Raw genomic sequence first — 27,903 nt, forward strand, 5'->3', positions numbered from 1 at the left:
TAAGCCCAACACACATGCAGGTAAAGATCAGACAAACTGAGGAGTTAAGCACAACACTCATCCAGGCAAAGATCAGACAAACAGAGGAGTTAAGCCTAACACACATGCAGGTAAAGATCAGACAAACTGATGAGTTAAGCACAATACTCATCCAGGCAAAGATCAGAGAAACTGATGAGTTAAGCACAACACTCATCCAGACAAAGATCAGACTAACTGAGGAGTTATACACAACACTCATCCAGGTAAAGATCAGAGAAACTGATGAGTTAAGCACACTACTCATGCAGGCAAAGATCAGACAAACTGAGGAGTTAAGCCCAACACACATGCAGGTAAAGATCAGAGAAACTGAGGAGTTAAGCCCAACACACATGCAGGTAAAGATCAGAGAAACTGAGGAGTTAAGCTCAACACACATGCAGGTAAAGATCAGACAAACTGAGGAGTTAAGCAGAATACTCATCTAGACAAAGATGAGACTAACTAAGGAGTCATACACAACACATATCCAGGTAAAGATGAGACTAACTGAGGAGTTACATTCAACCCTCATCCAGGCAAAGATCAGACAAACATATGAGTTAAGCACAAAAATCATGCAGGCAAAGATCAGACAAACTGAGGAGTTAAGCACAACACTCATCCAGGCAAAGATCAGACTAACTGATGAGTTAAGCACAACACTCATCCAGACAAAGATCAGACATACTGAGGAGTTAAGCCCAACACGCATGCAGGTAAAGGTCAGACAAACTGAGGAGTTAAGCACAACACTCATCGAGGTAAAGATCAGATAAACTGATGAGTAAAGCACAACACTCATCCAGACAAAGATCAGACATACTGAGGAGTTAAGCCCAACACACATGCAGGTAAAGATCAGACAAACTGCGGAGTTAAGCACGACACTCATCATGGTAAAGATCGGACAAATTGACGAACAAAGGACAGCCCTTTCTTATTCTAATTTCTAAACTAAACTAAAAAAAAATGGGGTGACACTGTTGATGTATTTGTTGCAACTTGTTCCTGGCTGTACCTTTAGTTTCTCTATGTTCTTTGGTTACCAGTCACTACACTTAAAAGAGCAGGAGTTGTTCCTCTTAATGGAAAACTTGTGTGTGTGGATCTTTACCCGGCACGCCCTCTGTTTCATTTTTGTTGGTGTCCGAAGCATTTCTTACCAACTAAGGTGTTGCTGCCACATCTAACCACGGTTTTCAGGTACTGTTGCACTGTGCTGAGGAGAGGTTCATAGCAAGGACAGTAGGCCGCCATGATGTAGAGCAGCTGCCAGCACCGGAAGGAGCTGTCCCTGCGACAGAAGGAGGTAGAAGCTGGAATGAGATAGGATCCTTTCCAAAGGCAGTGTATCAAACACATAACTAACTACTCTATTCAGAGAACAAGGGTGGGTGTTAAACTGTGTCCATTGCTGCAAGTATCCCTGGCCCCAAAATGCCCTGTTTATCTCCTCTAGCGCGTGCTGACTGCTTGTAGCTGTTCCTCAGGTAAAAAAGTCATTTTGCCATTTTGGTGCTCCTATTCTATTTTGTAACAATACAATATTTAAGACCTGTATTTGCAATCTGGGATCACATTGTGAGTTGCCCTAAGGTGACCAGCAAATATTGCCTTAACCTAGCAGCGTCCAGATCCATCACAATGCTTTGAAATGTATAGTACAACCTCGGTGGAATGGAGCTCTTATTAGGAGAATAAGCTTGAGTAGATAGTCTAAGGCGCATATTACCAACAACTAGCGATAACTATCGCTGTGTTGGCTTAGCGGGAATATTTGTATTGCCGCCCTTCACCTGTTTTTATCGCTGAGATACCTTGCTATTAGCAAGGTTTATCTCAGGAGCGATAAAAAACAGGCGTAATGCGTGAATATCACTGCCAATACAGCGATATTCAGGCATTACAGTGACAATGCTCTTAGCCATGTTATCCACCTCTCATTGGATAACATGGCTAAGAACTGCTCTAGTCAGGCGTTAGCTTTTGGAGATATTCGCGCTTAGCGCAAATATTTCCAAAACTACGCCTGTGTTGATCATAGGCGATAGCGATTGCAGCGACTGACATTTTGGCACGCCCACTTTGCATGTCATTAGCGATAATTATAAAAAAAACATAGTGGATGGACAGAATGTAGAACAATGTCATACATTCACCCCAGTACAAGGATCTGGGCCTAAATCCATCGTTTTTTTGCACTCCACACCACCCTGGGTTAGACACTGGCTATATGCAAATCAGCTCTGACCCTGTGCCTCATGGGAACAGTCCAGTCCGAACTACCAAGCCATGTCTTTCCCAGACCAGAATCAAGCATCCAAGGACCGGTTTCTGGCTATCAGCCTTCATCAGCCTGGATAGCTTGACTCCAGTGGTGTGGAGAGCCTGGGACTCACGTCTGAGCATACCCAGCCCACTCGGGGTGAAAATTGCAAAAAACATAGTGGATGGACAGAATGTAGAACAATGTCATACATTCACCCCAGTACAAGGATCTGGGCCTAAATCCATCGTTTTTTTGCACTCCACACCACCCTGGGTTAGACACTGGCTATATGCAAATCAGCTCTGACCCTGTGCCTCATGGGAACAGTCCAGTCCGAACTACCAAGCCATGTCTTTCCCAGACCAGAATCAAGCATCCAAGGACCGGTTTCTGGCTATCAGCCTTCATCAGCCTGGATAGCTTGACTCCAGTGGTGTGGAGAGCCTGGGACTCACGTCTGAGCATACCCAGCCCACTCGGGGTGAAAATTGCAAAAAACATAGTGGATGGACAGAATGTAGAACAATGTCATACATTCACCCCAGTACAAGGATCTGGGCCTAAATCCATCGTTTTTTTGCACTCCACACCACCCTGGGTTAGACACTGGCTATATGCAAATCAGCTCTGACCCTGTGCCTCATGGGAACAGTCCAGTCCGAACTACCAAGCCATGTCTTTCCCAGACCAGAATCAAGCATCCAAGGACCGGTTTCTGGCTATCAGCCTTCATCAGCCTGGATAGCTTGACTCCAGTGGTGTGGAGAGCCTGGGACTCACGTCTGAGCATACCCAGCCCACTCGGGGTGAAAATTGCAAAAAACATAGTGGATGGACAGAATGTAGAACAATGTCATACATTCACCCCAGTACAAGGATCTGGGCCTAAATCCATCGTTTTTTTGCACTCCACACCACCCTGGGTTAGACACTGGCTATATGCAAATCAGCTCTGACCCTGTGCCTCATGGGAACAGTCCAGTCCGAACTACCAAGCCATGTCTTTCCCAGACCAGAATCAAGCATCCAAGGACCGGTTTCTGGCTATCAGCCTTCATCAGCCTGGATAGCTTGACTCCAGTGGTGTGGAGAGCCTGGGACTCACGTCTGAGCATACCCAGCCCACTCGGGGTGAAAATTGCAAAAAACATAGTGGATGGACAGAATGTAGAACAATGTCATACATTCACCCCAGTACAAGGATCTGGGCCTAAATCCATCGTTTTTTTGCACTCCACACCACCCTGGGTTAGACAATGTCTATATGCAAATCAGCTCTGACCCTGTGCCTCATGGGAACAGTCCAGTCCGAACTACCAAGCCATGTCTTTCCCAGACCAGAATCAAGCATCCAAGGACCGGTTTCTGGCTATCAGCCTTCATCAGCCTGGATAGCTTGACTCCAGTGGTGTGGAGAGCCTGGGACTCACGTCTGAGCATACCCAGCCCACTCGGGGTGAAAATTGCAAAAAACATAGTGGATGGACAGAATGTAGAACAATGTCATACATTCACCCCAGTACAAGGATCTGGGCCTAAATCCATCGTTTTTTTGCACTCCACACCACCCTGGGTTAGACACTGGCTATATGCAAATCAGCTCTGACCCTGTGCCTCATGGGAACAGTCCAGTCCGAACTACCAAGCCATGTCTTTCCCAGACCAGAATCAAGCATCCAAGGACCGGTTTCTGGCTATCAGCCTTCATCAGCCTGGATAGCTTGACTCCAGTGGTGTGGAGAGCCTGGGACTCACGTCTGAGCATACCCAGCCCACTCGGGGTGAAAATTGCAAAAAACATAGTGGATGGACAGAATGTAGAACAATGTCATACATTCACCCCAGTACAAGGATCTGGGCCTAAATCCATCGTTTTTTTGCACTCCACACCACCCTGGGTTAGACAATGTCTATATGCAAATCAGCTCTGACCCTGTGCCTCATGGGAACAGTCCAGTCCGAACTACCAAGCCATGTCTTTCCCAGACCAGAATCAAGCATCCAAGGACCGGTTTCTGGCTATCAGCCTTCATCAGCCTGGATAGCTTGACTCCAGTGGTGTGGAGAGCCTGGGACTCACGTCTGAGCATACCCAGCCCACTCGGGGTGAAAATTGCAAAAAACATAGTGGATGGACAGAATGTAGAACAATGTCATACATTCACCCCAGTACAAGGATCTGGGCCTAAATCCATCGTTTTTTTGCACTCCACACCACCCTGGGTTAGACACTGGCTATATGCAAATCAGCTCTGACCCTGTGCCTCATGGGAACAGTCCAGTCCGAACTACCAAGCCATGTCTTTCCCAGACCAGAATCAAGCATCCAAGGACCGGTTTCTGGCTATCAGCCTTCATCAGCCTGGATAGCTTGACTCCAGTGGTGTGGAGAGCCTGGGACTCACGTCTGAGCATACCCAGCCCACTCGGGGTGAAAATTGCAAAAAACATAGTGGATGGACAGAATGTAGAACAATGTCATACATTCACCCCAGTACAAGGATCTGGGCCTAAATCCATCGTTTTTTTGCACTCCACACCACCCTGGGTTAGACACTGGCTATATGCAAATCAGCTCTGACCCTGTGCCTCATGGGAACAGTCCAGTCCGAACTACCAAGCCATGTCTTTCCCAGACCAGAATCAAGCATCCAAGGACCGGTTTCTGGCTATCAGCCTTCATCAGCCTGGATAGCTTGACTCCAGTGGTGTGGAGAGCCTGGGACTCACGTCTGAGCATACCCAGCCCACTCGGGGTGAAAATTGCAAAAAACATAGTGGATGGACAGAATGTAGAACAATGTCATACATTCACCCCAGTACAAGGATCTGGGCCTAAATCCATCGTTTTTTTGCACTCCACACCACCCTGGGTTAGACAATGTCTATATGCAAATCAGCTCTGACCCTGTGCCTCATGGGAACAGTCCAGTCCGAACTACCAAGCCATGTCTTTCCCAGACCAGAATCAAGCATCCAAGGACCGGTTTCTGGCTATCAGCCTTCATCAGCCTGGATAGCTTGACTCCAGTGGTGTGGAGAGCCTGGGACTCACGTCTGAGCATACCCAGCCCACTCGGGGTGAAAATTGCAAAAAACATAGTGGATGGACAGAATGTAGAACAATGTCATACATTCACCCCAGTACAAGGATCTGGGCCTAAATCCATCGTTTTTTTGCACTCCACACCACCCTGGGTTAGACACTGGCTATATGCAAATCAGCTCTGACCCTGTGCCTCATGGGAACAGTCCAGTCCGAACTACCAAGCCGTGTCTTTCCCAGACCAGAATCAAACATTGTTCTACATTCTGTCCATCAACTGTGTTTTTTGCAATTTTACCCCGAGTGGGCTGGGGATGCTCCTTGTACTGGGGTGAATGTATGACATTGTTCTGCATTCTGTCCATCAACTGTGTTTTTTGCAATTAGCGATAATTATTGCTGACATGCAAAGTGGGGCCCAAGATGCCCGCTACCGCCTACAAGCTGTCGCTAACTGGTGTTAGCGACAGCTTGGTAATAGGGCGATAAAATTATCGCCGCTTCAGCGGGAAAAAGTCCCGCTAAAGCGGCGATAATGGCCCTTGGTAATATGCCCCCAGGTTTTCATTTTAAGGTTCTGATGTTATCTAATTAGGTACTTGGGTGCTTTACAGAGTGGAGAATACTCTACATTTCTTAATCCCGAATCTTCCCTAAATTACGGTAAGGCTGTAGGTTTAGGGCGGCACCTAGATGTGAAGCCCAACTACTGACACTAGTTTCAGGCATCTGATGTGACTCCCAGCACCCTTACATCCTTCGAGGTCACTACATTTAGGAGCATTAAACTGGTTAGCAGTAAAACGTGTTATTTACAGCGCTTAGAAATGGCAAAACTGTGGCATTAGGCCTATTTTGTAGAAACGTCAGAAAGACTACTCTAGCGGCTATACACAATGGGCCCTATTTATGAAGGCCTTGCGCCGCCGGTGCGTCACTTTTTTCCATTTTAAAAGTGGCGCACCGGCAGCGCAAGGCCTTCATAAATAAGGCCCATTGTGAGGAGGTTTTTTGTATCTGTTTTTTTTTCAGTACCTGTTCGAGCTTCTGTTGTAAGTCATTTGCTTCAGTATTTGGCAGTACACCTCCTGCTGTAGTTCTAGCTGTTTCCGGCTTTCTCTGCACATCTGTATGAAAAATACAAATAAAATCAATTAAGAATCTTCATACTTTCACTGGGTTATTTCACATTCACCTTTAAACATTTCATCTAATTCTAAGGCAAGAATTCCAGATAACCTTCTTTCAGGTATGACATTCGTTTAAAAACACTTTCAATTAAAATAATATTCATGCTGTACATTAGAAAAATAGGAATCTATTATTTATTCTTCTAATCACTATTAGGCCTAACGTGAAATTTGCACTGTAATTTCAGAATCAAATACATAAGATAGGAGGAAACCGAGAATTCCGCATAATGCATATTCTACTATGGCTTAAAGTGGGCGATGTCATTGCTTATACATTTTGCCATTTCTCTCTTCATTATTTCCAGTTGCCAATAGACAATCTTGTTTCACAAAACTCTTTTTTTTACAAATTTGACAACCTTTAAGAGTATCTTGGAGTCCTGTTGGCCTCGCGGATAAATGATCATCATTTTTACATCATTGAATCTGGACTGTACTGCCTTGTTATCGTCTTACGTACCTTCATCAACATTGCCCGTCACTAGTACAAATTAATATTCAGTGCTTTACTGATTTGTCCTAAATTTGATTCTCTGCCTATCTAATTTGTTCTTCCTATGTCTGATTTTTAAAATACTAACTCACAAGTATTGAAACATATTCACTATTTTAGGCTAAACCTTGTCAGGGAGAATGCGCCTGCTCTTTTGTCTGAACGTTGAGGTCCTCATCTTGTGGTATGTACATACTTACGAGATCCATGTGAAATGTAAACTTTTTATGTTTTCTGGTACCATTCACATTCTATTTTTTAGATAGTGTTGTCTAAAAGAGCCAGTATTCAGCAGGATGCAGAAAGACATATTTTAGAGCCCTGTGCCCCACACAGAGCAGACCCCAGAGAGGCAAGATTTGGACTGATTGTTCATTTCAAACTGGAAGCCATGCTGGCTAACCCAGGAATATTTCCGGCCAACTGCTCTTACATCTGGAACCTGCTTCCTTAAGAACTGTGGGGCAGATTTACAAGCCCCTTGTGCCTCATTTACGCCGCTGTTGCGTCACTAATTATTCTTAAATCCTTTATTTTTGGAAGGTCTTGTAATATTGATAACTTCTGTCTGCAACATCTTAGTGTTGCTGGAAATGCCTTCTCTTTGTAACCTTAAATGCCTTCATTTTGCATTTGGCGTAGTCTGTGTTGCTATGTACAACAGTCTCTCTCCCTGATGAAAAAAGAACACTATCAATGTGTCACACACATCATGGCTATGTATTTTAATACATTTGCCAGCGGGTTATCTCTTCTGCATTAAATCGTAGTTTTGTTGAGCAACATTCCTAATCTGTTGATTGTCCATGTCCATGTGACTTAGCCCAGTAACTCAGTAAATGGATACCATTTCAAACTTAGCGGCTAATTTAGAGTTTGTCGGAAGGAGTTTTATCTGTATGGACCCTCTGCCTTCCAGATGGATCTCTGCCCACCAAATTTAGAGATGTCTGTTGGCCCTATGGACATCTCTCTATGTTGACAGGAACCACCGTATTGGCGGTTCTCGTCAATGTAAGAAAAGTTTGCCGGACAGTACCCTCAGCTTTGAGGGCTGTCTGGCAAACTTTAAAAAAAAAAAATATTTTCCAAAACAAACTCCCTGTATACCATGGATGATCATACTATAGCATTTGCTCCATTGTCTTCTCTCTCGGACCTAGTTTAAGAGTTTAATCAGTGTCATCTCTGCGACACATTGGCTAAATAGTAAAAATCAAAGATCAATACCTAATCTCTACACAATGCCACCAACAGAATTGTGAAACATTCACAAATTTCAGTGGATCCAGCCGCAATTTTACAGACCCTTGACAATAAACTTCTGATCTGGCTGTGTCTCCTGCGGCCTGTATAAAGTCCACACTCAATGGAAACCTCACACTGTCATGCAGGTCACACCGTTCATCATGCAAACCTTCAGGCAGCAACTCAAACTACCTGTGGGAACAAAGAGAACCTAAGGCACGTGGTCAACGCAAAGGGTGGCAAGTTGTATAACCTTATCTGGTGCAGTTTTATGATGTTTTAGAAGCTGCTACTGGAAAGAGTAAGTTCAATAAACCTCCTGCTTGTCAAACCTTGGACCTGGAAAACTTTAAAACTGATGCACCAGCTCAGGTCTGGCACGAGCAGACTTTCAGAAGGACCAAAGGTCGCACACATCCATCCATTTCTCTTTTCGCAGTAAACGCAAAGGTTGTTTAGTTGGATTTGAGGCAATATGCATATCAAAAAAGTTGAATTTTTATAATAGGAGGAGAAACAATTGGAGGACGTCCCATATCTGTGACCCTGGTGAGTGTGGGAATCATAGCTTCATTTTATTATTTATAAAGCTTATAAAGCGCACTGTCGCCTTGCAGGCATCCTGGCGCTGCTGCTCCAAAGACAAGAACCGAGGGACAGCAGTAAAATCAGCCAACTCAAACCATAGGGAACAGCCAAGTCTTCACGGATTTTCTGAACGGGAGAAGTTCATCCATGATGTTGGTATCTCCTGATTCGCAGAGTACATACATATATTTTGTAGATCTGGCTTCAACGGGAAGGCTGAGACAATCATAGAAGTTTAGGGAGAAGGTAAGTTGGGCGACAAAGCAATAATTGGGTAAAAACTGGTGCAACATTTGAAGCACTGCAGTGATTTCAGTGGTGGTGCCCTGTGATCCACCACTTTCAGACTTGGGATAACCAAATGTGTGGTTTTGTGATAAGTAGAGCTCAATCAATCAATCAAGAAATTTGTATAGCGCACTACTCACCCAGAGGGTCTCAAGGTGCTTGGGGGGGCGGAGGGAGGTCCGTTATTGCTCGAATAGCCAGGTCTTGAGTTGCTTCCTGAAGGAGAGGTGGTCTTGAGTAAGACGGAGATGGATGGGGAGGGAGTTCCAGGTCTTGGCTGCCAGGTAGGAGAAGGATCTTCCTCCCATGGTGGCTTTTCAGATGCGTGGCACGGCAGCAAGAGCGTGGCTGGTCAATCGTAGTTGGCGGGTGGGAGTGTAGAAGGTCAGGCGGTCGTTGAGGTACCTGGGGCCTAGGTCGTGGAGGGCTTTGTGTGCGTGGGTAAGGAGGCGGAACGTGATTCTTTTGCTGACGGGAAGCCAGTGCAGGTCTTTCAGGTGTCCGGAGATGTGGCTGTGGCGGGGGATGTCCAGGATGAGTCGTGCGGAGGCGTTCTGGATGCGTTGGAGTCTTTTCTGCAGTTTGGCGGTGGTTCCGGTGTAGAGGGTGTTTCCGTAGTCCATCCGGCTGGTGACAAGTGCCTGGGTGACCGTCTTCCTGGTTTCGGTGGGGATCCAACGGAAGATCTTTCGGAGCATGCGTAGGATGTTGAAACATGAGGACGAGACGGCGTTGACTTGTCTGGTCATCGACAGGGAGGAGTCCAGGATGAATCCCAGGTTGCGTGCGTGGTCCGTTGGTATGGGTGCGCTGCCTAGGGCCGGGGGCCACCAGGAGTTGTCCCAGGCAGATGGTGATGGTCCAAGGATGAGGACTTCCGTCTTGTCTGAGTTCAGTTTCAGACGGCTGTTCTTCATCCACTTTGCTAATTCTTTCATCCCTTCGTGCAGGTTGGTTCTGGCGGTGGCGGGGTCGTTGGTGAGGGAGAGGATCAGCTGGGTGTCATCGGCGTAGGAGATGATGTTGAGGCTGTGTTGGCGTGCGATGGCTGCGAGCGGGCTCATGTACACGTTGAAGAGGGTGGGGCTGAGTGATGATCCTTGTGGTACGCCGCAGAAGAGCTCAATCTATTGAACCAACATCAAATGCATGTGTTCCCAACATTGTGAAACATTACTTGAATCCATATCGTATACGTATCCAGTTACGACAAGTAATGTTATTTCTATAGCTAGGACGTAGCTAGTGATTGATGAAGCACTGTACGCTGTGATAGGAGGAACATAGGAACTGAGCTCCATTTTATCAGTGCATTCGGAATACCAGTTACATATTGGCTTCTCTTCCTCGACTTTGGAGATTTTTTCAGATTCTCAGACACCTTAGCCAAAACTCATAGCGTGGTCCTCTTTGAAATTAGGGCTACTGAGAAAATAGGAGAACGGGCAGATGTATCCTAACAGAAATCACCAATGTCATTTAAAGTATGGGCCCTTCACTCACTTCTAAAATTGACAACCTCATCAGTTGACTGCTTCCCTTCACTCCTCAAGAGAGTCAAGTTCCCAAAAACTTGGGGGCATATTACCAAGGCAGGCGAAATGAAATTATCGCTGCTTTTGCATCCGTTTTCGGCCGCAAAGCAGCGATAATTTCATCGCCCTATTAGCAAGCTGTCGCTAACATCAGTTATCGACAGCTTTTAGGTGATAGCGAGCGGTTTGGGGCCCGCTTTGCATGTCAGCGATATTTATCGCTAATGACATGTAAAGTGGGCGTGCCCAACCTGTTAGCGACTGAAAGCAGTCGCTAACATCGCTATCGCCTATTATAAACACAGGCGTAGCGATTAAAATATTCGAGCTATGCGCGAATATCACCAAATCCTAACGCCTGCTCAGACCACTTCTTAGCCTGTATATCCAATGGGAGGTGGATATTCAGGGTAAGTCCCTATTAGCGATAATGCCTGAATATCGCTGAACTTCCAGCGATATTCACGCATTTTGCCGCTATCGCCGGATATTTTATCGCTTTGGAGGTATACGTTGCTAATAGCACGTTATCTCTGCGATAAAATCTGGCGATGCGCGGCAATACAAAAAATTTCGCTAAGCTTATTTAGCTATAAATATCGCTAGTTGTTGATAATATGCCCCACGGTTTTCCAGTTTGCATACAGTAGTACTGGAGGCCCTGGGCCACCAGTAGTAAGCATCCCTGGCCACCACAGATACTGGCCAGTAAGTATTGTCCCTTTTTAAACCCCGAAAAGCAGGCCTGCCCCTTACCTGCTGGTAGGAAAACTATCACCCAACCAAAGTGTCCTGATTATGGTGTAGTACTTTGTAATGTCATTTACAATCCGTTGCAAAAACTGCACACAAAAATTCCCTGTAACAATTAGCATTATTGCCAGATGTTGAACATTTTTTGTGCCAGATTTTTACATCTGCCCAAACACTGGCTGAAAATGTATGCAAATGGTATTTTCATCCAGGTTACGAGGGCTATTTTGGCATATTGCTTGTAGTAACCACCACTTAAAAGCTGGTGGTACATATGTTCGCAAACCACGAACAACCACACTTTTAGCTCAGCCCTAAAAATGCACTAGTGCTAAAACAGCTGCGTATGCTATTTGTGGCTGCTTTGGGACTATCATCAACATCTAAATGAACCGAAAACTGATTTTTACTCGCACTCTCTGGGTCTGTTCAGAACCTTGCAGCATGAGGTACCAGGGGCCTCATTTATCATAGTTGTGCATCTCCATTCTGCCATGCAAGGAGACTCAGGGCGACGCAAAACCTAGATTCAGATTTACCAAGCCACGCATGGTCAATCTGGGTGGCCCTGCGTGGCTTGGTAAATCTGGTGCAAATCTCTGCCTAGCGTTACACTTCGAGGTGGGGACGTTACACGAGTGGATTGTGGGTGTTCCCACGCATCCACGAATGCATTCCTGGGAATGTGTCAAATCGTACGCCTTACCAACAGAGGTACAATTAGGAGTAATATCTTTATTTCTCCTTGTTGCTTCCTCTTTCTAAGTCTGCTGTGAAAATGTCTCTGAGGATTGTTTTTGTGCAGGAAGATACCCCTCCTACAGCCTACAACGCCGGCACCCTTGCACCTTGGCACATGGGTGCCAGTTGGTGCCAGGCATCACAATGTGAGGTAGCGCAGACAGAAAGCAAGAATGTGCATTATATTGATGAATATGATGCATTCCTGCCCTCTCCCTTTCACGCAGCGCAGCAAGTTGCTGTGTGCGTTGTGTTGCGTGAAAGTATGATGAATATGCCCCCTGGGAGTTTACTTCCACCAGTTTGTTACTTGCATGCTAGGGAGGGAGCAGGAGAGTGCCACGATTTTTAAGATATGGCTCTCTCCTTCCCTTTCAAATTGTGGGGCTACGTTTTAGCCCCACTCCAGTGGCGACAGCCTCTTTATTCAGTTGCATTTGCATCCATTTTTTTAACTATAATTTCTTTTGTTCTCTTCTACACCCGTCCATTTTACTCAGTTTTACTCCTTAGTCTCAAATAAATAATCCTTCTCTTTCCCATGATCCGGCGCTGATTTCAGCTGCCACACGCCATGCACACACCTTATTGCCATAGCGCTAGGGTGTGTGCATTGGTGAAGCATAGGTTTTGTACAGGGAGGGTAACCTTCCTGTACAAAATACTATGCTAGGCACAATGCAAAGCTTTTCCCACTTTGCATACATGCTGCACAGGTTCAAGGCACAGTGCAGCACGCATGGAAAGTCGGGAAAGCATGGAGAAATTAAAGCATTTCTACTTCCTTGCGCCTAGTTGAAAAGGGTGCAGTTTTCTCACGCTAAGCTCAATCTACTTTATTTAGTAAAGTGGGTTTAGCATGGGAAACCTTGGATGGTTGCATGGGAACGCCTATGTTCCACCCTTGGCACGGCCCCCATGGTGCAAAGTAATGCAAAGCAGCACAATGCTTTGCTTTGCATCATTCAGAGAGCCCATAACTATCCATTTCATCCTCCCATTGAGGGATCACCTCCTCTCCAACCAAGGGCCATCCTTATTTATGTGGGTAACTTCCTGCTCCAACAGGAGATAGACACACAGGGCTGCCCACCCTAGATCACCACTGAAGGCGGCCGGAGTCTATTTTTTTCTCCGTCCGGATTTTTGTCATGAGACTGTGGTTTGGCGATGGCAGCTGAGAGAACATATCCCAGCACTTCAAAAGCCTGGAGCTTTGGTGTCACTATTGGAGCACACAATTCTGCGCATTCGATTTGAGTTCCAAGTTTATTCAAGTTTTGATGCTCCAAAGGTCGAAGAGCTCTTGACTAAGTGTCAAAGTGGAAAAAAGGGAACTAATGGTCTTGGCTAAGTATGCTATGTCTCGTTTTCTCCCTCTTTCTCTTTCCTCAATGGAAGCTACTGAGAGGCTGAGCTAATCTCTGCATCATGCCATGCCTTCGCCTTGTTAAGCTTTATCTAATTTATAGTCTGCCTCTCCTCTTGTTTCTTTTCTCTCTCATATTCCCTGGTTTATGTCTTTTTTATTAGGCCAGCTGGTAGCTAGCATTAGATTTCAGATTTTTTAGGTTCCATTAGGTCCGATGTTATGTATTGTATTGGGTTGTCTTGGGCCAGGGAAGACATGGCTTGGCAATTCGGCCTGGACTGTTCCCATGAGGCACAGGGTCAGACTGATTTGCATATAGCCATGTCTGAACTGGGGTGGCAGAGTGGGCTAAAGAACAGTGATGGATTAAACCCAGATCTTTTGACTGGGTGTGAGTGTTTGATTGATTCCGATGCTCCGTCCATCACCACCCCCTTTTGTACCACTTTTGGCCGCCATAAGTGTGGCAGGGTATGCTCAGACGTGAGTCCCTTGCTCACTTTGCCACTGGATTCAAGCAAGCCGGGCTATAGACGGCTGGAATGCCAGAAACCGTTCCTCGGAAGCTTGTTTCCGGTCCAGGGAAGACATGGCTTGGCAGTTCGGGCTGGACTGTTTCCATGAGGGCACAGGGTCAGACTGATTTGCATATAGCCATGTCTGAACTGGGGCGGCAGAGTGGGCTAAAGAACGGTAATGGATTAAACCCAGATCTTTTGACTGGGTGTGAGTGTTTGATTGATTCAGATGCTCCGTCCATCACCACCCCCTTTTGTACCGCCTTGAGCCTCTGGGCGGTCTCTGTTCTGTCTCCCTTTTAGGCTATTCATTTGATAATACTAGTACTCAGGGGAGGCTCCTGGCTCGGGACAAGAGCTGGGTACTCATACACCATTGCATAGATACGGGTGGACGATGGATCGTCGCAATGGTTATGTGGGGCCAACTGTGCTTTACGTTATGCGTACTTTATGGTGCCAACAATGTTGGCCCTGTGGTCTTTAATAGGCTGTTCTCTGTTGTCTGAGTTACATTGATGACCAGAACCATTGATAATCTTTGGTGATTTCAACCTCACGCTCAATCCACATGTGGACTCTTCCTATCATGGCAAGGGAGCAAACTATCCTTTAGCAACTATTTATAGCTCAAAAAACTTGCCAGAGGTGCTCTGTTGCAAGTGATTGAATCTTATGCTTTTGTGGATGTCAGGCAACACTTCTGGATGAGAGAACATGGGTTTACATACTATTCCGCCTCTCATAAATCTTGTTCTTGAATAGATATGTTCCTTGCTAGCCACTCTTGTGTCCTTTCTCAGTAGTTTATGACCCACAGGGTTATTTCGGATCACAATTCACTGTCTCTTTTTATCCGGGTTGAGGGTTCGTTATTAAATTTGAAGCCACGTCCTTTGACATTCAATCAAAAACTACTTCTTTCATTCATTCTATGGTTAAGGAGGCAAGGCTTTTGTGGAGTAGAACCTTGGTTCGGCATGCATTCCCATGGTTTGGGATGCTTTGAAAGCCTTTAATAGGGGTCATAGTATAATTCATGGGGCTCCAACCTTTTCTGTAATAAGAGCTACTTATGTCAATAAAAATAATACTGAGCTACTAATGTGCTAATGTGCCTTATAATTTGATACCAAATACCTAGGGCCTCATTTATGAAAAGTGACGCATCGCTGCGAGAAAACAGCGATGCGTCACTTTTCATTGTGCCCTCCTTTCGATCCCAATGATGAGTCATATTTACAATATGACGCATCATTGTGCAAGGACTTACAGATACGTCAGTATTTCTGACATATCTGTAAGCACAAAAGTGACGCATTGCTGGAGTGTGTCACAAAAGTGACGCAACACCAGCAATGCGTCCTTTCACATGGGGCAAGCCCCATGTGAAAGGGCTTGCGTCAGTCTTACGCCTGCTGTGAGGCAGGCGCAAGATTTTGACGCAACAGCGTCCTAAAAGTGACGCAGTGAAATCTGATAGATTTCACTGCATCACTATTACGAAGCTTTTTGCGGGGGAACGCCCCCTCTGCATGCATTATACCTGACGCAGGTATAATGTAGCGCAGGGGTTTACAAAGTGACGCATCTGCTTAGATGTGTCACTTTTTAAATAGTGCGCAACAGGAGGCATGTTTTACGCCACCGATGCGTCACAAAAAGTGACGCATCGGAAGCGCAAAACTGACGCAAGCCCTCATAAATGAGGCCCCTAATCTACAGGCCTGCACAAAATTGACACAAAAGTATTAGACAAATGCTTGTAGTTTTCCATGGCTCTGAAAGAAAGCTGCTCTCACAATGCCAGGCCTGCTCAAGAACCACATTCGAACAGCACATGATGCTAGCTTAGCCACAAGCGCTTGAGCATACCATATTTGGCAGTATCAAAGTACGTGCTCATCGTTAGACTAGATATTGCAATCGCTTCTATTGAAAGGTACCGAGGCTGATACATTGCATTAGCCTGGGCAGTCCCAAAGTGTCACGTACACTAGACACGTGGACAGCAACAGTATATCTTAGACCATGAAACGTATCACGCTGCTTAGGCCTCTTTTGATTGGACTAAATGTTCTATGCTTGACCTGTATTGCATGCATAATGACGCCCTTCCTTTTGGGGTTTGTATCAATAAAAACTAAGAAAGACTTCCCCTCTTTGGACACCTAGTGGCTATGCTGACTGTCTCCGTGCTACACACATTGCCTTGTTGATCTAGATTAAAATCTATTCATTTTATGTGCTGACAGAGTGTTATTATTATTTGTTTGGTATTATATGTTTTAGGCTTCTACACTAATTGTCAGCATGCCAGACAAGATTGCCATCAGTGTATCAGGAAAGGTTGTCATCGGTAATGTGAAAATGGCATCATGAATTTGGACTGCAAATACAGGGTTAACACATGACAGCCATAGATTAATTGCCTCTAGCACCATGGTTATAATTTTAGTTACGTCTCCCCATGCCTCATGATTTATCCCTCAAATATCTGTTTTAAATATAATTTTAAAATGCAGCCATTTGTCTCCAAACATCAGCTAAGCATATGAGTTCTGAAAATACACATTTTTGTTTTGAACACACACTTTTCAATTCTGTGAAACACATATTAATTTAAGTAAGCATTAGCTTCTACTTTAGTGGGCTGGTCTGCGCACTGGCAAGCTACTTCCAGGTAGATGGAGAGCTACCAGTAGCTCACAAGCTCTGGTTGGAGAAGTCTGCTATAAATTATGGGGCATATTAGCAAGCTGAAGTATCGCCGCTTTTTCGGCGAATCGTGCCGAGAAAGTGGCGATACTTCCAACGCCCTATTTACAAGGGCATGCTAACGCCTGCCTCAAGCCCACTTTGCATGTCAGCGAGGAATATCGCTAAAGACATGCAAAGTGGGCGTTCCCATGTCCAACCACATGTAAAATGTGGTTGGAGGTAGGAACACCCTATTACCAAGGCAGGCGTTGGGAGAAGGAGATCTGCGCTAAACTCGTTTAACGCAGGTCTCCCAACGCCTGCTCTGACCAGGTGTGAAGGCATGGATAACATGGAGGTGTGGATCATAACGCTGAAACCACCCCACCCCATATTATCAAGGCACACATTAGCGAGTGAAAACAACGTTTTTTTTCATGCGCTAATGTTCCATATCGCCGACTATCGCCGGATTTAATTTCGCCTACGTGTGGCGCATTGATAATTATGCGCTAACACGGCGAAAAAATCCTGCGATAGCCGGCGATATCGAAATGTGCGATGTGCGTTATATAACGCACATCTAGATAATATGCCCCTATGTTTCCTTCCTCCGTGAAGCAGATTGCTCAGGCCAAGGGAAACACCTGGTCTACACTCAAAGGTTTAGACTCCCTTCTGACTCGTACTGCAATCGCCCAAGAATTGGGATCCTATGCATCTTTGATGGATTAGTTTAGAACAGCTCAAGCTGCCCTTTGGTAATTCATGCTTGACAATGAAATTAAGAAAGCTCGGGCCAAACAATTAACATTTTTTGAAAACAGCATGGAAATGGGCCAACTAATTTCTTTTTCGGTTCAAGATAGGGCCAATGCATTTGTTATCAAAGGGATTAAGAATTCTCAAGGTGATATAGTCACTGATCCAACCCTTATTCGAGAGTAGTTCCGCAGCTTCTATCAGAAGCTCTACAACGAGGAACTGACCCCATCAATGGAGTGAACTGATCAGTTTCCCTGGGCCTACCACCATCAGAAACTTTCTATCTCACAGCAGCATAGGCTAGAAGACTTAATATTAGCCTCTGAAGTAGAAGTCGCAATTGGCCAGCTGGCACGAGGTAAGGCCGTTGGCCCTGATCAACTCCCGCTGGGATTTTATGTTAGACGAAAGTATGTTTTAGCCCCTGCCGCCTGTGAACTATTTAACTCTTTTGAGTTATTTGAGCAGGTTCCCGAGTCATGGACGGAGACCAACCTCGTCATCCTCCCTAAGAAAGGGAAAGATCCCTTTCTCCCTGGCTTATTTTGGCCTATATCATTGAATAATGCGGGCTCCAAGATCTATACCCGGATATTGGCTAATAGGCTTGCAACGGTCATCTCAAATCTTGTCGATGAGAATCAACATAGTTTCCTTCTGGGGCAGGATAGTGCTGCCTATGTTAATGCTGTTATCACTGCCCTAGAGACAGGCTGTGTTAAGAGAAATGCGTTCGGACCGATAATGTTAGACACCGAAAAAGCCTTCGACCGGGTTCATTACTTTTTCTCTGGCCACCATAATGACATCAAGGTTTTGGATTGCGGTTTATTGCTCAGGTTCAATAGCTTTACCAGAATTTTATGGCTAGAGGTCTATGTTCAGGTTCCTCAACTGAAATAATTCAGATCATCTGTGGTACCCGTCAGGGATGTTCACTTTCACCTCTGCTCTCTGTGCTCTATATTGAACCGTACATTCAAGCCGTGAAGAGCTCAAGGGACATCACTCAGCTGCAGATTCATCAACTCGAACCCAAATTGCTCGCCTATGCAGAAGATCTTACTATTCCAACTTCTGCCCTAGAGGACTCATTGGCAGCTATCGAAAAAATGACAAGTGAGTATGGGGCTATCTCTGGTTACAAACTTAACCTCGACAAAACTCTGGTTTTAGCAAACACTGGGGCATATTACCAACAACTAGCGATAATTTTTGTCTCTAACTTGTTTAGAGACAAAAATTATCGCCGCACATCGGCGATTTTTATCGCAGATAAACCTTGCTATTAGCAAGGTTTATCGCAAATGCGATAAAAAACGGCCGCAATGCATGAATATCGCTGAAAAGTCAGCGATATTCATGCATTATCGAGCAAATGCTCTTAGCCATGTTATCCACCTCCCATTGGATAACATGGTGAAGAACTGCTCAGGGCAGGTGTTAGCTTTTGGAGATATTCGTGCTTAGCGCGAATATCTCCAAAAATTGCTAATAGGAGATAGCGATGTTAGCGACTGTTTCCAGTCGCTAACATCTTGGCACGCCCACTTTGCATGTCATTAGTGATAAATATCACTGACATGCAAAGCGGGGCCCAAGATGGTCGCTATCTCCTATTAGCTGTCACTAACTGGTGTTAGCGACAGCTTGGTAATAGGGAGATAATTTTATCTCTGCTTTCTTGGCTTTTAAAGCCAAAAAAGCGGAGATAAACCCCCTTGATAATATGCCCCACAGTTCCCTCTCAGGATGACAGGCGATGGGTCAAATCAGCAACTTACTTGGGGGTTGAAGTCTCCTTAAAAATGGAAGATGTGATCAAGCTCAACTATGGTGCACTTTCTAGAAGAACTTTGGAGATAATTAGTAAGTGGCATCGCTTACATATTGGTGTAATTGGATTATGCAATCTAATTGAAATGCTCATCCTGCCTCTCTACCTATAACTGTTTTAGTGTATACCTCTGTATCTAGCTAACTTTTTTTACACAGATTGAAGCCTTCTGGCAAAAATCAATCTGGGGTATAAAAAACCCAGGGCCAATATAAAATTGCCGCAGAGGCCACGTTTCGAGGGTGGACTCTCCTTACTCAATTTATGAGTATACTTTCTAGAGGCGATCATGTCCTGACTAGTTAAAGTGTTGGGGTGTGAACCGTGGGGTTTAGGATGTCTTTTCCCAGAATATATCCCTTGGGGGGCACATATCACCCCACATAACGGCATCATTAACACTGTCTACTTTATGAAAACTTGATTTAAGACACTGAGGGTCTTTGCCTTTTTTTTAATGCAAATTCCAGGAATTACATTATTTAATGTGTATTCTTATCTGAGCTATAATCCTAATATTCCCCGACAAGTGCACAACAGTTTTATAGATTGCTTCCAGGCATCCCATGTATATACATTGGGCACTTTTTACAAAGGCGAGTGTTTGCTCTCCTTCAAGACAATCTTCCTGAGATTCTCTCTTCCCCGCTTGGGTTTTTACCTGCAAATCCAGCACTTTATCCCAGGTCCGAAGGTGGAAGAGGTAAGCTGGCTTCTCATCCTTTTTTCTTGAATATTTGTAGCACGGCCCACATGTGCAGGGCATTAGCCAGACTTAAATAATGATCCTAGTGGAGGCCAACGACGGTCTTATATCTTTCAGATTGCAGCAGATCAATTGAGCCGACATCTCAGGGTTCAATCACCTCTCATGAAATGAGACATATACATCTCTTTGCACATACAGTTTTGAACGTCTTCTGAGTTAAAACTCACCAGTTTTAAAGTATTAATGATTTCTATTATACTCCTTATCATTTATTTATTATAAACCTGAGGCAGGACGCTAAGCGTGTTTGATGTTCCTGTGACCGGGCAGATTCAGTCCATATTTTTGCCTCCTGTCCTGCTATTTCTTATTGTTGACAGACTGTCTTTGGCAAGCTGAATCTGCTCTGCAGGATCACTGTGAGGTGGGACCCTAAGCTAATTGTTTTTGGCCATACACCTCTTGTACTCAGCTACTTAAGTGGTATCTATTTTTTTGATATCGCTCTAGCTCGACTGATCCTGGCTCGTCATTGGCTACTGGCCCAGGCTCCCAACGCTCTGCTCTGGTGGCATGAATTTATCAACACCGGCTTCCTCGAGTGGCCTGATCATGGACAACGATGAGCGACGCGCTCGGCACAGGAGACTATGGGAACCATTATAGGGATGTCTTAGGCGATTACAGTCTGGTCACGACCACCCATCTCCATAGCCACTATCTTCGTCGCTTTCTTCTCTTTCCTCCGCTGCACTTTATTTGATTCACCCAGTTACACCCACCCGACTGTTATAATTCTAAACTTCTGAATTTGCAATTGATGGAACTGTATTGCTTTATTGTCGCGTCATACTTACGACCGCGATCAAAAAAAAAAAGGAAAATGACTTACCTGAAGAATTGAGTGGACAAGAGGCACCTCCATATTGGGAAGGCACGGGCTGTCCCCCGTGAAACACAGCAGAGCTAAAAGAGTAGCAAAAGTAACATTAACCATTGTTAACAGCTTCACATTTTTGAGCTAAAGCTCTAATCGTCCATTACATTATAGTTTGAGCATGGTGGAACTCCTATGCATGTGAACCTCCATATATCAAATTGTTCCCTTTTACACATTCAAAGGGGACCCCAAGATCTCCAAAACCCTGCATCGCCTTAGGGATCTTACCAGCCTGAACTTATCCTGTGTCACATGTCTTTGAAGGAGCTTCCTTAGTCCACTCACACTAGTGTTGCCCAGATTTAAGATCCAACCGGTGCTAGCGTAAGCATTTCAAGATCATAATAGCCTATCAACGCCCAGGGAGCAGACATACCTACGACCTAAAAACATACCTATGACCCAAAAACAGTGCACCCATAGCTGGATCCAACATAGGCCCTTTGAGGGCAGACGTTCCCTCTGACCTGACTCAAAAGGCATCTATACTCAAACCCAACACTGGTCCTAATGAGGCAGGGGTTCCTTCTGACCTTCAGTTCAGGTCAGTCCTAGGGCACCCCGTTCAGTTTGGTCTTTCTTCATGCAGCATGTGGCCTACAACCTTCACCACGCACCTGGTATTTCTTTTACTTGTCTTGTGAAACTCGCGGGTGCCCTGATCCCTTTGAAATATTAGTGATCCAACTTCTCTATCTACCATCATACTTGGATTTGTATCATCATCAGATGGAAACCTCTTCATTGCATTTATCTCCAAAGCATTTATGTCTTTGATAAAAAGGCCCTGAACGAAGGGGGCGGGGCTTCGAGAACGCCACTGGACACCGCATACCACCCAGACATTGTGCCTAGTATCTCTACCCTTATGCACCATCCTTTCGACCAGCTGTCAATCCATTTGAAGAGCTGATCACTAATTCCCATTTGATGATTTTTTAAGTCTTGTGGTAAAACTGCCTCAAACGACTCCACACATGACACACTACCCCGCTGCATTGCTGTGCAGTTCTGTATGTGTGTGCACCTTCCAGAGATCTTAGCAAGATAGCTTGTCAAGATGATTTGCAGTCATTGTTTTTTAAATCGTGTTTTTTTCTCTATATTTCTTTCTTATGTTCTTTATGTAGATGCGACAGAAATGAACATGTGAAACAAAAATGACATAATACCTTCCCTTGAGCATAAACATTAAATTATATTGATGTTCATGAGCAAGCAACGAGTAATCGCTGTTTTACTATAAATACTCAATGCCATAAACACCCCCGTCAGTTTCTGATTAAGACAGTAAGTTCATTGCACCTGTCCTGTGAGACAGAGCCCCCCCTGTCGGTGGAGTGTGCAGCTACTATAGGAGTGAATTTAGAGTAATACATAAAGGGCGGTAAGTTAACATGAATGAGTTCAAATAACTCCCAGGAGCTTTGCCTGAGAGAGGAGAGTGTCTAACGCATGGGGAAGCTTATATCAATGTAATAGCGTCATCAGGAACTGGGCCTTAGGAACTCTTGGGAAAGGTCTTTGTTGGTCAATTTTGGAACTTGGACCACATTGCGTCTTCTCTGTTTCCCCTCGGGGTGCAACAATTTTTCCAGTGACCTTGGGACGGGGCGTCCTCGCATTCTGTGTCGCATTTGATATTTTTCGGTGAGTTTTATAATTTTTATACTAAGCTGTTTTTCAAACAACTTTTACCTCCGCTTCATTTTATACAACGCAGAGGAGCATTAGGCAATTTATTCTCATAAATCCATGACTTGGTAATGTTGGTTTATCTTTCAGTGTTCTGTATTCTAATTTATGAATGTAAATTGTTTTTGCCTTAGTTGTGTGTACGTTCTTTGTGTGTTTCTCTGATTCAGAATCAAGAATAAAACTGAAATGAATTCAACTGAAACCGCAGTAATATAATTGAGCTGTATTTGACATAACAATCAAATTAAAGTTGACATAACTAGGCCTCAAAATGAATCTGTTGTTATTGTACATTGCACATTTTCTCGTTTCTCTATCTCAATCGCAACGTAGTGATTATTCATAGGGAACTGTGGGGGGACTCTTACCTGTCCCATTCTAATTACCCAATTGAGTTGCTTTAGAGGGGGTGTTAGGTGGGAGGAAGCTGAAATAACTTCCTTTTTAGCTCACAAAATCAAGAGTTTCCCACCTAAGTCAGAAGAGTTGACACGTGTTGTGCCTGGGCAGACTGTCTTGGCTTCCCTAGGACTCTTCGGGGCAGATTTACAAGGAACTGATGCATCTGCATAGATGCGTCAGTTTCCTTGCGTCATCTCCAAATGTCCTTGCACCACCATGGATGCACTGTATTTACAATACAGCGCATCAAGGCGCAAGGAATTACAGATGCGGCAGAATTTCTGACGCATCTGTTGGAGGAAAAGTGACGCATTGTTGGAGTTTGTCACAAAAGTGACGCAACTCCAGCAATGTGCCAGAAAACAGGTAGGTCCCATGTAAAAAGCCCTGTGTCAATCCTTACGCCTGGTCTGAGCAGGCGTAGGGATTTTGATGCAGTGAAGGCGTAGAGTGACGCAGTGAAATCTTGTAGATTTCACTGCGCCAGTTCTACGTGGCTTTTTGCATGGGAACACCCACCCTGCATACATTATACCTGGCGCAGGTATAATGTGACACAGGGCTTTACAACGTGTTGCATCTCCCTAGATGCATCACGTTGTAAATGTGCCGCAACTTTTACGCCACCGCTGCGTCACAAAAGTGTGCAACGGTGGCGCAAATGTGACGCAAGGTGCTTGTAAATCTGCCCCTTCGTTTGGTCTCATCTGACCTTGGGTTTTATGGTAAGTACCTCAGCGGCAGTGGTGATGGGACAGGTGAAGCAGTGAGAAAGTGCGGTCTACCTATTTGCAGGAAGGTGCATGCAGAGAGGCCAGTGATCACAACCTCAGTGCTCGCAGAGCATGTTTGGTAAGTAACTTGCTCAACCTAAGGGTTGCGGGTGAAGAGGGTCAGCATTTAATGGAAGAACAACTAGAGCAAGGACTTGTCTCCCATAGCGGTCATACGACTAAGGGCCTGATTTATGAGTTTTTGCCGTAGGGCAGCGCCGCAGGCCGTCCTACTGCGCTGCCCTACGGCAAAAGAAAAGGGCGGGAATGCATCGTATCATTGAGATACACCGCAATCCTGTCCTTTTTCCCCTGCGCTGGCCCACAATAGGCTGCCATGCGCCAACGCAGGCACCTTTGCACCACGGTGCAATGGTGCCTCCGTTGCAGGGATGATTATTTTTGTACAGGAAGAGAAACCTTACTGCACAAAAACACTCACAAAAGGCTTTTTCCTCTTTCTATGTGTGTTGCAGAATGCAGCACACATAGAAAGAGGAGAAATGAGGAGAAATAAGATATTTCCCCTCGTTGTGCCTCCCTTGCACCTCCCCCAGGTAGGCGTACATTTTTGGCGCTGCCTCAGAGTTAGGATATCTCGTAAATCTGGGACAGTGTCAAAAAGCCATGGATGTTGCCGGGAACGCCCCCATCAACACCCATTGCACGCCCCTTTAACGCAGAAAACGGTGTTAAAGGAAACGATATTTAGGAGGCAGCATTAAGCTAAAAAAGTGGCTTAGTGCTGCCTGGTAAATATGGAGCAGGCTTCTTACACACCGAGGGTCATAAAAAATGACGTTGCAGCAGCACAAGGCATAGGGGCATATTTACAAGCTCCTTGCGCTGCTGTTGCATCACTTTTAATAAGTGAAAAAATGATGTACCAGCCGTGCAAAGGGCTTGTCAATAAGCCCCTGGGGATGTATATGTCGTCTTGCGATAGAAAGCACGCCCCCTGAGAGAAAAGCCCCCTCTTACCTTGGAAGCACTCCAGGGCCATACGCTCCACTTCCGGGTCCGAATGAGGCAGCAGGGGTTCCCAAATAAGCTTCTGTGTTAACAGAGGAAAAATGGGCAGATCTTAGAAACAACGCCTTTAAAACAGATATGACAGCTGGAACTGAGATATAAACATACAAAGGCTCACAGCACACTGCATTTCCTGACGTCATGACCATATTTGGCACTGGATTTCCATCGTTCTAGTACCGGCATGAAATAGCACAGGGCACCTACTGACTCCATTTTGTCACTCACCACACAGTGGGGTATATGTACAAGCCCCTATCGCCACCACAACGTCACAACGTGGCGATAGGGGCTGCGGCTTTGTACAAGGCAGCGTTAAGCCACTTAAAATGGCATATTTCTGCCATGTACATAAGGCACCCTTTCACGCTATGGTTAGTGTGAAAGGGTCATATTGTGGTGGGACTTGCAGCATAACACCCATTGTATTTGACGCTGCCCCCTATGTACAAGGATGGCGTACACAGGAGGCAGCGTCACAATTAAGACCAGGTAAACCCTGGTCTTAAGTTTGCGAAACGAGGAGAAATGCATTATTTCTCCTCGTTTTTGCTTTTTCAATGTGTGTTGCCTTGTGCGGCACACATGGAAAAAGCAAAATGCCATGATTTGTTTATGTGTAGGAAGGTGTCCCTTCCTGTACATAAACAAACTTTTAAAAAAAACAATTTTGTCACTTTCATGTGTGCTGTATGAAGCAGCACACATGAAAGTGACAGAATTACATTTTAGAATTGTTTATGTGCAGGAAGGGACACCTTCCGTTACATAACCAATCCTCCCCTGCACACAGACATCCTTGTTCTCTTTTGCAAGGGTGCCTGTGTTGGAGCTACGTTGTTAAACGTAGTGCCATCGCAGAGAAACGCAGGGCTGCACCACATTCTTGTAAATATGGTGCAGCCTTTGCGTTTCCAAAGTGGCGGAGCGCGGCGTTAAGCCAAGTAGACTAACGACACGCTCCGCCACTTCATTGTTCATATCCCCCAGTATCTCAAATGCGTTTAGAGCATTAACAGGAAGGAACAGCAGAGGGATGGCAAGGTGGCTCAGTGAGTGATGTGCAGCACTGTCATTCATCACCAGGTCATGATTTTGAGTCCAATGAACTTCACCTTCTATTTTTAACGTGGCTAATTGATCACATTTACATTTGGTATAGCCCGAGTGTGGTGCGTGTGGTGTGTGTGTGTGCGTGCGTGTGTGTATCAATTGGCACATAGGATGAAGCACTCCTTACTAAGTGCTATACAAATATTTCAAATCACTTAGAAATTCCATGACTGCAAAAATTATATTGCTGCATCTGTCGTTTCGAAGGCCTTAAAATAACAAATATTACTGCCCTATTTATGGTCCTTAATTTAACAACTTCAGAAGAATTGAAAGCTGGAGTTGCTTTGCCATCATTTGAACTCATTAAACACAAAAAGGGGATGATTCGATTTAGGGATGGAGAGGCGGGAATCAACTACATATTACCAATACACAAGGGCCCCCCCAACCATAGATCAAGCATAAATCATTTGTCCTCAAGAAGTCCTTTTTATTGACTCTGAGTTTCATCAATTATTATTCTTAGGGGCAGATTTATGAGGCACTTGCGCCACGTTTACGCCGCTGTTGCGTCACGCAAGGCGGCGTAAACGTGGTGCATCCCTACGAACGATTTACAACGTGACGCATCTAGGCAGATGCGTCACGTTGTAAAGCCCTGCGCCGCTTGTGGGCGTTCCGGCGCAGGGTGGGCGTTCCGGGGCAGGTGCGCCTCGCAAAAGTGGCTGAGTGAAATCTATAAGATTTCACTCAGTCACTTTCAGGCCAATGCTGCGTCAAAAGCCTGCGCCTGCTTGAAGCAGGCGTAGGTCTTGACGCAGCATTGTGGAGATGGGGCACCCCATAGCCTTGCTGGAGCTGCGTCGCGCTTGCGACACAACTCCAGCAATGCGCCACCTTCACGGCACAGATGCGTCACGCATCTGTGCCGTTTTTGCCCCATGGTGCGCCGCATCATAAATGCGGCGCACCATGGGTGGCGGAGCTGTGGCGCACTGTGGCGCATGTTAACTGGCGCATCCCTGGGGATGCGCCAGTTAACATAAATCTGCCCCCAAGTTTTTTTATCTAGTTTTTCCCATGTTTTTACATTTTAAAACATATACCTCGGCACCATTTTTATTATTTACACAGAAAAATGTGAGAAAACAACACATTATTTACATGACATGCAGAATACAATATATTGTTTACATAACATACAAGGCCTGAGTCCGATATTTGAAAGCAAATGCGGCCAATATACCACTACACATTTAATACAATATTAATCATAATACATGAGCCAAACAAGAAAAGACTCTTCTGTCCTACAATATTTTAAATAATGCCGGGACCTACTCTATTTCAATCCTCATTGCTGTGTATTTTCTAGGTCCTAAAGGGGCCAGAATACTGGTCAAAAACTTATGGGGGCATATTATCAAGAAGAACGTTAAAATGATCGCCGCTTTAGCGGCAGGAAACTGCCGCTAAAGCTGCGATAATGGGCTTGATAATGTGCCCTTGAGATTTCCCATAGAAGCCCAGGTTAACACCAGAACCTGGGCTTCTATGGGAATTCACAAGGGCATATTATCAAGCCCATTATTGCCGCTTTAGCGGCAGTTTCCTGACGCTAAAGTGGCGATAATGTTTTTTTTTAAAACAAATTTTTATTGGGTTTTGTTACACAGAACATACAAATTCAATTACGTTTTCTATATTGCCCCAACACCCAATAAGGCCCCAAAGTCCCGTTTTCAGGCAGTAGACAGGATGATAGTCAGACCATGTGTGCGAGCTCTCCTACAAATACACCCTGGTGTGCCTTCGCCCAATATAAAGTGGCGATAATGTTAATGTTGTTTCTTGATAATATGCCCCCACGTCTGTGCTTATCTAATCAAGCCCAAAAATACGTGTATTGATTCCTTTTAGGTT

The 27,903-nt window shown here is 45.0% G+C and overlaps 1 protein-coding gene across 1 annotated transcript in view; it reads right to left on the bottom strand.

Annotated features, from left to right (window-relative positions):
• The window catches only part of LOC144828415 (uncharacterized), a 91,185-nt gene that overhangs the window by 34,776 nt on the left and 28,506 nt on the right, over positions 1-27,903 (bottom strand). Inside the window, exons 5-8 of the mRNA XM_078686540.1 lie at positions 24,874-24,946; positions 20,972-21,045; positions 6,375-6,466; positions 1,188-1,318 (exon numbers count right to left, since the gene is read on the bottom strand). Of these exons, the coding sequence (XP_078542666.1) occupies positions 1,188-1,318; positions 6,375-6,466; positions 20,972-21,045; positions 24,874-24,946 (370 nt within the window). The remainder of the gene's footprint in view (positions 1-1,187; positions 1,319-6,374; positions 6,467-20,971; positions 21,046-24,873; positions 24,947-27,903) is intronic.

This window comes from Lissotriton helveticus, chromosome 4_1 (assembly GCF_964261635.1).
Source record: "Lissotriton helveticus chromosome 4_1, aLisHel1.1, whole genome shotgun sequence".
NCBI classification, from domain to species: Eukaryota; Metazoa; Chordata; class Amphibia; order Caudata; family Salamandridae; genus Lissotriton; species Lissotriton helveticus.